Here is an 11,949-nt window from a genome sequence, read left to right as displayed (position 1 = left end):
TCAAGCTAACTTAATCCATTCACCAATTCATGTTTACCCAACTTTTTTGTAATTCAAGATCTAAAAGATCTATAAAGGGCACTATGCAAATGTTGACCTCACACCCAGTTGTTGTTTCAAAAATGCAAACATACCCTAACTTTTATTTTTTCTTTAATTACAGAATTTGACTGTTATTATTTGTTTGGGATCAGATGTGTTTGTGTCATTTATACGTGTCCCGGCATTCATCTGGCTCTTATCTTGGTAAAGAACTACCTTCAGAAGACCAAAGGGAATGTTATTGACTGGCCTGGAAAAAAGCCTTGAATCACATTGAAAATCTGTGAAGTGAACTTAAGACCAAGGTCTGTCTCCAGAAGACAAACAAATCTCAAGAAGCTTGGGAGAGAGACCATTGAAGAATGGGCTGGGATTAAAGCTGGGATTAATAGCCTTTATTTAAAAATAAATAAAGGCTATTTTGTCAAAAGACAGACTTTTAAAGAAAATAATATGAGTAGTAAAAAACCCAAAAGCATCCCAATAGACTACTTGAGAGACTGTATTGATTTGTGGATTAAAACATGTCCATGAATCAGGCTACCAAAGACCCAAAGACAACAAATTAATGGTATATTTGGTACAACACATGCAGAATATTTCCATTAGGCTTATATTTTAGTTAATGGAATAAAGCTTCAGTAAAGACCTGGAGATAGCTGACAGAGAAAATAGACCATAATGTTTTTCTAACCTTTCAGTCAAGAATCATACGGCTTTCCAGAACATGAGAAAGTGAGGCTGAATGAGTAACAATCACATATATGCTTGTTTTACAGTATTGTGTAACTGGTCTGTCACCTCCAACACCCAGGGTTTGAGCCGGTGATCCAACAGTACATCGAAGCCTAGGATCTCAAAGCATGCGCTGCCGGTGGTGTGGTTGGGGAAACACGTTTGGTAGTTGTGCTTGAGTATGGGATGGGCCGAGATCAGAGTCTTTATGATCACGTCCTCGATGTCGCTCCACATCTTCTCTGTGCTGTAGTTCATGGACTCCAGGAGCTTGTTCAGGGCGGACAGCTTTCTGAACGGAACAACAATGAACACGGATTCTTTAAAGAGCGTTGGCGATGTACTGCATCATGCACCATCTTCAGTGTGAGCAGTATTCACCGTTTGCTCCCAGAATCCTCATCACGGACAAAATTCTCGCTGTGCTTGTTGATGGAATAGTTGGTGAGATGCATACACACGTCATCCTAATGTTAGAGAGACTAGTTACTATTTATTTAAGTAATTAAACTCACAGGAACACGTATACAACAATAAATAAAATAAAATAAAATATGATACAAAATATAAAAAAACAAAAACAAACAGATAAACTGACCATTTGAACTATTCTGCCAAATTCCTATCACTAACTTGGGGCTTTTATTCTGAAAATTCTCCATAGATTTACTTCCAGAGATATATGCAGAGTTAACTGGACCTAAATAAGTGTGTCTCTAGAAGTCAGCCCGGGCACCGGTCAGTCCATCTTTAACAGTTCTTACCACATTGCTGAGCATTGGTTCGCTGTACTTTGTGGTACAGAAGCGAACCAGGCCCTCCTTGAACATGAAAATGCTGAATGGGTCACATGACGTCACGAGCACGTAGACACGCAGGTCAAACTTGTACCCATCAATGATGAAAGGCTGAAGAGGTCATTTATAAAGAACGGAAAAAGCATCATACACTGTGCATTTTGTTGCAGGTGTTTTATGCGTTGCACCCGTTTGCTCACCCTGGAGATGTAAACCTGGCAGATCATATGTTCTCCAGGTTTGATGTCTTTACTGGATTTGGTGATGAAGATGCCTTTGCCTTGACAACCGGTGTCAGGCTTACAGATATACGTCTTGTGTTTTTTGGCCCTGGTGTAAGCATGGAAGTCGCTGTAACTGCAGTGAGATAGAGAGGATGAACACAGATGAGTGAACCTATTATCTTTTTAATTCCTAAATATTAACAACATTGTTTTAGGGGGGGGGGGGGGGGAACCTCACAGATCTAACGTCACGCACTGGATGAGAAAGAATTATATTAATACATAAGAGGTGTTTGAAAAGGTTTAGTGATCCTTTTTAAAATACGTGGAAGATTTAGAGCCAGAATAATAATTAAAAAAACAAAACTCCTGTTTCTGTTTTTGTTTGTTTTGTTGAATTTGTGCACTAGAGGGTTTTTTGTCTTTCTTATTTTTATTTTGTAGTTTTCAAAAATGTGGTAGATCGATTTTGGGAGGAAATAAAACAGAGTGGAAAGTGCAGACTGACTCTGCAGGAAGGCACCATGTTCTGGGGAAGATGTTGTAGTCTTTGGGAAAGAGCTTCAGCATGCGGTTCATGTTTCTGGCCAGAGAATCCTTGCGGCAGATCTCGCTCATCCCCGGGAAATGGTTTATTTTCTGCAAAGACATGTTTACACGGCATTACAGGACAGTCGCCTACAATATATATTAAACAATCAGTCACCAATTTAAAATCACAAGCACTGATCATGGAGTGTTCTGCTTGGAATTTCAGGTCCTGGCATTTATGTTGCTGTTGCTTTCAGACATATTGCTCAGAAATATCAAGAGGAACATGGCAAAGAGCCCACATCTGTGATCTAGACTTCAAATTCCCCCGATCCCAACTGAGCACCAGAAGAACACACCTAACAGTGTAGCAGATGCAGTAGATGTAGCTCCAGAGCCTGAATAGTGAACCCTGTGCAGAAGTGCCTTAAACCTGCATTATTTCTAACAGCCAGCAGGGAGTGATGACTCGCACTGCAAACAGCTCAAGATGAACAGAAGTCTATGAGAAGACAGTCCTTGGCCTCATCGCTCTGCGACCTCAGTGAACCTTTTTGGGATGGGTTTAAACAAACGGAGACGCAAAACCCAACCAGGAAGAAAAAAATGAATAAATAAAAAAATCTAGAAAATCAAACATGCAGAGTGACCTCCTGTAAATAGAGGAACAACCCAAAGTAGCTCGTAGATGTCCATGGCTTTTTGTAGCATCTGGTTTAAAAACACCACGCTGTTGATGGTAAAAACACTCAGCTCAAGACTTCACTAAACACTGGGTGATATCACAGTAGTTACATCTTTTAAACAAGTCTGATACACAGAGCTCCCACCCCACAACCGCTACCAAAGTCCCAGTGCTAGACACCGGCGCACAACTCCAGTGGTGTAATATCCATGCTGCAACAGGCCAGAAGTGTTTTGACAACACAAGAGAAACCTAAATAATATTAATGTAGGCTAGCTAATGTATGATAGATAGATAGATAGGATCTCGAACAAATCTACTTTAATAAATTACTCATGGTCAAAGAGAGTCAGGCTGACTGCATCGAATTACCCAGTATGATGGCAAATTGAAAGCATGGACTGAAAAAGGACATGTACATCATCATTTCACTGGTAAAGATATTTAGAAAAATGTCATAGTTTGAAGAAACTGATGAATTTTCCGCTTCACAAATACAATCACACATTTAATCAATAAATAATCAAATGAAGCATCAATAATCTTTTCTGATGATGGCAGTGATGGAGGTGTTAGGTTAGTTAGGTGCATTGATTACCTGGTAACGCTTCATGTCCTTAACACGGTCTAGAGACACTGAGCAGTCGGTCCAGAACAGCGTCCAATCTTCACCGTCCATCGCCTCTCTGAGGCCGTATCTACGAGCAGCTCGCCACACTGTGACAAATCAAGCATTTAGCATCTTAACAGCGCTCCATCTGTTTCCCACAGGCAACCAGAGGCCCCTCTCTGCTTGTACAGTGTTTTAAAGTGTATTGTAAAAAAAAAGAAGCTGTTTTTTTATATGAAATACATTGAGTGAGACAAACTTTATAAAAATTACCGTTATTATTTAGATGTTGTTGTTTTGTTTTGTTTATTCCTGGCAGTTTTAAAAGTAGGACTGGATTATTGGTGGTATTTTACTGTGCAGTTATTAGATGCTTTATCTGTTACTGAACCTTTTTGTTTTGTATTGTGTGAATTTGATGTGTTTTACAAAGTCTGTTAAGTAATCATGTGATTACTTCACATTTGGGATTTTATATATTTATTTTATATCGAGCCTTGTGTGACCCCTCAGTTAATCAACTTCCTGAAACCTTTCAGCCATGATTGTTCTGATTGGCTGCCCCTTGTAAATAGCAGATTTGAAGTTTCCCTGCTCACGCTGAGAGGAGGAATATAAAATATGAAACTGAGTGTTTAGAGCTGTCTGAAACATTAAACACTAAACACTCAATGATGAAATCAGGGTGAGCTTTTAGTGCATTGTGACTTCATCATTTGAAACTTGCCCACGCTCAATATGATCATACATCTCTATAATACTGTATATATGATGAAAATAAGGATTTACAGCAGAGATCCAAATCGAAAAAGCACTGTCCACATGCTTTTATCTATTTGACATCTGTAGTATTTGTATTCAGCCTTGTCTAGCTAGAAACAACTTAAAATTGGACATATATGATTTAGTGATCTCTAGCAGACGTACCACTTTCATATTTGCAGTTGGTGAGGTTGATCCACAGTCATCTGAAAGACAAAAGAGACAGAAGAGGGACAGACATCTGCTGTGCTGCACAGTGCCTCGTTTTGCTCTCCTGAACGATGAGGATAAGTGAGAAAAGAGACCTTAAGAGCCTCCAGGACGAGTTATAGAATCATAACTGACAGGGTGCTTGGCAGTTAATATACCTGCAAAGGGAGATAACAGCAAAAGTACAACCCCAGTTCTGAAGTAGTTGATGCTGTGTAAAATGTAAATGAAAACAGAGTGCAATGATTTGCAAATCTCATAAATACATATTTTATTCACAATAGAACACTGAAAACATATCAAACGTGTTATATCTATTCCAAACACTCTCAACAGAAATAAATGACAAACAGTTCAGTAAATGGGAGAAATTATTATTGTGCTACAGTTGGCAAGGGAAAAACCCAGAATAAGATTTCAAACTCTTATACTGGCAAAGAGCAAGGGAGAGCTTACATTACTGTGATTAAAAGATTATTATACTCTGGCACAATTAGGGGCTCTATTTTGCTGTTGCAACTCAAATTACAAAGTAAGATGGAAGGAAATCTAAGAGCACATTTCTGGGGATATTCTAATTCAAGCACAGCTGGGTGATTACAAAAAGGGATCCAGAATTAAATGGACATAGGTAGCATATGGATTAATCCCATTCATGGATGATACGGTGAACTGTGTTCACAGACAGTGTTTTCTGGAAGTGTCCCTGAGCCTGTGTAGTCTGTGTATTTCAATGACAAAACCATGCCTGTTTTTAAGGCCGTGCCACCTGAGGGCTCAAAGATCACACAGGCATCTAATGTTGATTTTGACCGTAACAATATCCTGATATCTGTATCACAATTTATAACCACGCTTTTTTGAGGTGAGCCTCTCTCTACAGCCCCATCATGTTAACAACTTGTTGCTAATTAAGCTAATTACTTATAAAATGTTTCTTTTTAGCATCAAATACTTATATTGAGTTCACGTGACATCCTTCTAAATTACTCCACACTCAAAACTGTTAGCATCCTAGGTTTTTAGGTGATGTGTTTTATGTTTTTTGGTTTATTTTTGGATTTTTTCTTGTTCCATGGCATGTTGTCTTTATAGTTTAATGTTGCTTTCCTTGTACTTCCAAGTTTTGCTATTTATATTTCCGGTCCTTAGTTCTGTATCAGTGTTAGTTTCACTCTTGTGTCACCCTTGTTCTGTATCTGTGAGTAGTCAGTCTTTGTCTCTGTATTTGTTTGCCTTTGGTCTGTGTCCAGTTTCATGTCAAGGTCATAGTGTGTATCTGTTTATCTTCTTTGTTTAGTTTGTAATATTGGGTTATCCTCATCTGTGATCTCGCTCTGTGGTTGTCTGTTCTCTCAGATTAGTCTTGTGTCCTCTTTCAGTCATGTCTCGGTGTTCTGTTACTCTGTTCCTGTGTCAAGTGTGTGTGTGTCTTGTCTGGGCCTCTGTCTCTGAGTTTGTTATGGTTCGTGTCTTATTTTGATAGTCCCTTTTCTCATGTGTCTCTCATCAGTTAGATTCTCTTCACCCGTGTTGCCCAGGTGTTTCCTCTCTGCCCTGCTTCCTTCCTGTGCATATATTGTCCATATAATTAATTCCTGTGTAGTCTGAGTTTTGGTATTTTTGTATTAAAAAGCTGTTTTGAGTGCAGTCCTGCCTCTGAGTCTGCACCCTGCAGCTACACATTAACACATGACAAAAATAAGGAAATTAACATTTAACTTCAGTTACCACGTTGACATTTCTTAATTATTACTTTTCTCATCTTAAAAACTCATAGGTTCACGATCAACCCATGTAAGGTTGGAAGTGCAATTTGAATAATGGACACACTCTTTTGAAAGAATTTTGTCTGGTTGGAGGAGCCAAAGCAGCCAATTTTACAGAATAGTGAGTTACACCCACTTAACAAAACTTTGAAAAGAATTAACCCAACATTTCAAAGGTATCATTTTATGATCTGTATACATATTAGATTAATTTTTAATTTATAGTTTCTCTCTTTTGTTTTAATTATAGTCAATAAATTCAATAAATATTTTAATTCTGGAAAGATTACCAATTTAAGAATATATTTGAGCCTTTTGTTGCCCCTTACCAACTTTTTTGAGACATGTTGCTGCCATCAAATTCAGAAAGCGCTAATATATTTATTTAAAAAAATGGCACATTTTCTCAGTTCATGTTCTTTTGTGAATAAAATACAAGTTTATGATCTTTGCAAAACATTGCATTTTGCTTGTATTCACATTTTATACAGCGTTCAAACTTTTTCAGAATTGCCATCGTACAAATGGACGAGCTCTTGCAGTAAAGTACCTCTTCTTGCTTTTCCTTCTCTGCTTGTTGACGGGTTGCGGCATGCATTTGTAAGATTCAGTTTGGCTTTTGCTCTCCTCTCCCTCACCCCACTGCTCACATTTATGTGTGTCGGTGTTTCTTTCTGGGCTGTCCAGAGGTAGACCCATCCTGAATGAGAAACATGTGCTCAGCTGACCTGCAAGGCATGCCAAAAACTTCATGAAATTGTGACACAAACAGAAAAATGATCAATTTTCCAACACTCATATCTCTCATTCTGAATGGTATGTGCCATACAGCCACACAATGAAATTCAATCAATTAGAACAAACTACATGCTGTAAGTGCACGCGTGGAATCATGTTTCTGTTTCCATCTCTCTCATCAGGTGAGTGCTCTGGCTGTCAGCGTGCTGTCACAGGCCGGCATTCAAGGGTTATTGTGGCAGTACAGATACAGGGAGTGGGTAATACTACAGCCACAGTGAGGGGAAATGATCCTAATACCAAGCAGAAGTGCTAAAGTGTGACACTTTTTTACTTTTACTGCTTTTTATAACGTAAATTAAAAATACACATAAGTGGTGTAAGGAAGCAATACATGGACACCAGTGAAAATATCTCAGTCTATTCATTCTTCAGATGTTGTCTTTTAGTAGTATCCCTTCCCCATTTTCCCTGTTGAAGTGACAGATTTATCTTTTTATATTATACAGTTTATCTCCTCAACAACATCCTGCCTTCGACTGGGAGTAGAAAGGCAGCACAAAGCACCATTCGCTGTCTCGATCACCCTGATCATCAAGTTTTTTGACAGGAAACTGTCGAGCCTAAAAGCACTTTTACTAAATGACCACACTGAAATGATCACCAATACACTCTTCCAGATAAACATCACACAAGTTATTTGTAATTTTATATAAGTAGCAGGTATCACTGCAAGTATAAGCAGAGAGACATGGCACTCAGAGAATCCTGAACTGAGATATATGGGGGAAATTTAATAAAAGCAAAGAGGCTGCATAGAAACATCACTTTTAGAGGAAAATTATTTACTACTACTACTAATTTAAAGCAATCAGCAAACATTTTGAATGTTTTTTCATTATATCTAAAATAACAATAAAAAAGATAATAATAATAATAATAATAATAATAATAATAATAATAATTTACTTTATTCCTGCAGTACATTTAAAGGGGTTTACAACTTGCTTTGAAGGAAGCGGAAAGCAGGATAGTTTAGACTTAACCAGACAGCCAAATGTCAATTCACATATATTAAAAAAAACAAACAAACTACAAAACATAAAGATTAAAAATATAAGACTAAAATCAGACAATCAGAGGTGATTTAAACTTACTGACTCTGAAAAGCTTATCTCTTCAAGGAAGAGTGTTCTGACGCATCCTGATAGCAAAAGGATTGTCGTTTTTATGACTTTAATCACAATTTTGAAACAGTCAGGAGGGGTACAAACTGTTGACAACCTCTTATCTCTGACTTGGTTTTTGTCAAGAAAGCCAATGAATAGAAAGCCTTACTATGTTGAACTTGGTTCATAGTACACACCTCTGTTGTCTATAATTAGTCCTCAGTATACAATATACGATTCATTTAGCGTGGATAATTCTATCCTATTAGTGTGGCTTTGTGTGAAATACACAAAGACAATGTACAGGTCTTAACTCGGGTTATTTACGTGTTCTTCTGTAAACATCTTTCTGCATTCTGACCTAAACTGAGTCACTGTCACAGCAGCGTCTCAGCCGTTCGCCTCTGACTCTTGTCTGGTGTCTTACAGGGTCAAGGTGAGTTCAAGTGAACTCCTGGTAATGATCGTGACAGAATACTGCAGGTTGGTGGCATTAAAAAGGGACACCACAGGTACACACAGTGGGAGGTTACGGTGCCAGGTAACAGCACTCGGATCCAATGATCTGGATAATCCTGACCCTGAACTGTGAGCTTTACACTGGCTTGAAACACCCCACTGACCTCAGCCCAGATTCAGTTACAGCCCCGTGAAGGATTTCTCCAAGGCTCTCCTTCAGTGTTCAACAACAGCAGGTACATAAGTAGCACCTTTGTGCCCCCAATCCTCAGCAAACAATGGCATGCTCCAGTAAAGTGAGACTTTAACTGGTAATTATCACTACACAACATCAGACTAAATGTCAGACTAAACTTTGACATGCCACGCTAACACTTACTAAAACTATGCAGCACTAAGCACATTGTTTAGAGGGGATACACTGTATTGTCTAAAACTTGACACTGGTGTAATGCAATGCAAATGAGAAAAAGTATACATAGAAAAAAAAAAAAACACATACAACTTCATATGGATTTTTTCACATACACACATGCACCAGGCTGCAAAACCCTTTCTCAATTGTATCAAGTTGTTTAAATAAAGTAAATTCAATTCAGTTCAATTAATTAAAAATGCAAAATTAAGTCTATATCATTTGCACAAGCTAATAAATCCAAGTCTACAAACTGCTAACAGTTCAAAAAGATTCAAAGAGGAACTCTGTCACTTGACTGATTTCGGTGGTGAACGGTAACTCAAACTAACCCAGTTTAATTCAGCAGTATTGGGATAATTCACGTGTGCATCCATCCAGCCATCCATCCATTTTCAGACACTTTGGCACTTATCCAGGTCATGAGGGCAGCAGACTGAACAAAGACCCAGACCTGCCTCTCCTTAGCCACCTCCTCCAGCTCTCCTGAGGGGATACCAAGTAATCCCCTGGCCAGCTGAGAGACATAATCTCTCCACTATGTCGTGTGTCGACCCAGACCTTGACTGACCAGTAAGTCGACAGCTTTGCTTTCACGTTCTGATTTTTCTCTATTACATAAGATCAGTACATTATCTGTATTACTGCAAATGTGTCATTCCATCTGTCAGCTTCCTGCTTTCATCTCCTCTCGCTTGTGAACGAAACCCTGAGATACTTAAACTCCTCTACTGGAAGCATAAACTCCTTCTAGCCCTGTAGTGGACACTCCATCCTGTTAGCACATGGAGGTGTTAATTCTCATCCCAGCCAATTCATAAACCACCCCAGCACAAGCTGCAGGTTGTTGCTCTATGAAACCAACAGAACATCGTTGTATAAAACCCCAAGACCCTCCAACCTTTGGCTGCACCTATTCTATCCTAAAATTATGAACAGAATTGTTGAAAAAGGGAAGCCCTGGTGAAGTCCAACATCTATAGCAATGAGTCTGATTTATTTAATCCAAACCAAGCTCTTACTGTGGTGGAACAGGGGATGAATACCTCACGAAAACTACAACCCACAAAGAGGCATGTGGTCGAATGTTTTTTCCTACAAAACTCACATAGATGGGTTGGGCAAACTCTTATGTGCCCTCAGACAGCCCTGAGAGGAGATAGGGCTGGGACAAAACTGCAATCGTGAATCCAAGGATTGTCCAAGGGACATATGATTCTGTCCGTCACCCTGACATAGACCTGAAGCCTTGAGAGTGGCAATCTACCGCCCCAGTTTGCCTTTCCTGATTATGATTGGACATATCTTGACACAATCTGCTGAGTTTTTGTCATTTCTAAGGTGAAGTTTGTGGTTCTGTTGAATGACAACTAATATTTGGGCTTTTAGCACTCAAAACCTGTTGCATTTGACTGTTTTCAGTTCTATGCTAGTGTATCTGATAAACTGACAGCTCAATAGTGTCTCATCATCCTTTGATAAAGTTCTTACTTACCTGCACTGGTGAAGTCATCGATATTAGAGGGTGTTGCTCCCCCTTTGTCCACACCTCTTTGAATCACGGATCTCAGCTTCAAGAGCTTCTTAAGACACTGCCACACTCCTCAACAAGCAAACAGGTGAGCCACATCTCTGTACCTCTGGAGCCTTTAAAAAAAAAGCAGATTTGTATCATCAGCTCAGATTGACTTACTTAGTTTGACTCAAGCAGTGGATCTGGTGACCAATTAGAAACAGTGGGGACAAAAAATAAAAAACCCAATCCCTCCTGAAAAGATTGAGAGATCTTAGTGGGGAGCAAGTGGAGAGGTATAATCCCTGACATTTGTTCGGTGAAATAGGAGAAGTGCTTTTCAACGCCTCGACTTGTTAAATTTAAATCTGTGCTGAAAAGAGCTGCAGCAGTGTGTGGTGTAAGTGAACAGGCTGGACATCGATCTTCCTGGCCAAGCTGAAACGAAGCACCTTCAGCCGGAGCATGAAGACAGAAGAGAAGATGTAGGCCAAACATTTGGCAAAGAAGAATAAAAAGTAGAAACGCGACACTGTACCTTGCTGCTGAACATGTCTTAATTAGACATAACGGGCCTGGACAATAATGATGAGGTGACAGAGTAGCACAAAATCTGGTGAGGCTACAAGCTGGCACTGATCAGACGCCTTGATTAATCAGTCAATCAACATTAATTAATAATCAGCTGACATCTTACTCCCTTCCACACTCACTTATCTATGTCCTGCCTTTGTTATGATGCTTTAAAGATCTACTGCTAAGCTTCAAGCGACTGAACTGACGAGTCGTGACTGCACATGCTGTTCAAGGTATTTAACTGATATGTGTGTGTGTGTGTGAGCCTCATGGGAAATTATAGTTTAATGCAGGGGTGATGAGCTGCTTGTTTGTTTGTTTGCCACATGGAACCAATTTTAGTGGATCAATAAAACCAAAGAAATACATATACATAAATTATGGCCCATACATTTACAATACAAAAAGGATAAAGAGTTTTTCCATATTCAGTCAGCCTGCTGTTATCACAATGAAAAGCTTTAGGGCGATTCCTTATCAGAAACATATTACTTCAGTTTGTCAGTAAAAGGGCCTGCAAAACTAGCAATAACCCACACAACGTTCAGTAAAAACCAATGTCCATCCACTGGGCTGGATTTGACCTATGTATTAAATGAGAGTAAGAGTCTCTGGAACAATCTGAAAATCAAATAAAAAAAGCCAGTCACTTCTTTCTAAGTTCCATCTTTTATTTATGGAAGCCCGTTTCCGCCACTAAAAAAAAAAAAAAAA

General features: G+C 39.0%; 2 protein-coding genes across 2 annotated transcripts in view; one reads left to right on the top strand and one right to left on the bottom strand.

Annotated features, from left to right (window-relative positions):
- Positions 1-11,462, bottom strand: part of ttll6 (tubulin tyrosine ligase-like family, member 6) — a gene marked incomplete at its 3' end in the record, with an annotated part of 19,109 nt that extends 7,647 nt beyond the window's left edge. Inside the window, exons 1-10 of the mRNA XM_013908947.1 lie at positions 11,198-11,462; positions 10,642-10,793; positions 6,916-7,093; positions 4,552-4,589; positions 3,613-3,731; positions 2,307-2,437; positions 1,775-1,931; positions 1,542-1,685; positions 1,159-1,244; positions 844-1,069 (exon numbers count right to left, since the gene is read on the bottom strand). Coding sequence (XP_013764401.1) covers positions 844-1,069; positions 1,159-1,244; positions 1,542-1,685; positions 1,775-1,931; positions 2,307-2,437; positions 3,613-3,731; positions 4,552-4,589; positions 6,916-7,064 — 1,050 coding nt within the window. The remainder of the gene's footprint in view (positions 1-843; positions 1,070-1,158; positions 1,245-1,541; positions 1,686-1,774; positions 1,932-2,306; positions 2,438-3,612; positions 3,732-4,551; positions 4,590-6,915; positions 7,094-10,641; positions 10,794-11,197) is intronic.
- Positions 10,716-11,949, top strand: part of calcoco2 (calcium binding and coiled-coil domain 2) — a 16,041-nt gene continuing 14,807 nt past the window's right edge. The window contains exons 1-2 of the mRNA XM_005725788.1: positions 10,716-10,765; positions 11,409-11,468. The gene's annotated coding sequence lies outside the window, so the exon portion shown is untranslated. The remainder of the gene's footprint in view (positions 10,766-11,408; positions 11,469-11,949) is intronic.

The sequence above is a fragment of the Pundamilia nyererei genome, unplaced genomic scaffold (assembly GCF_000239375.1).
Source record: "Pundamilia nyererei isolate P.nyererei 1_Seehausen unplaced genomic scaffold, PunNye1.0 scaffold00017, whole genome shotgun sequence".
NCBI classification, from domain to species: Eukaryota; Metazoa; Chordata; class Actinopteri; order Cichliformes; family Cichlidae; genus Pundamilia; species Pundamilia nyererei.
This window is presented reverse-complemented; position numbering and strand designations above follow the sequence as displayed.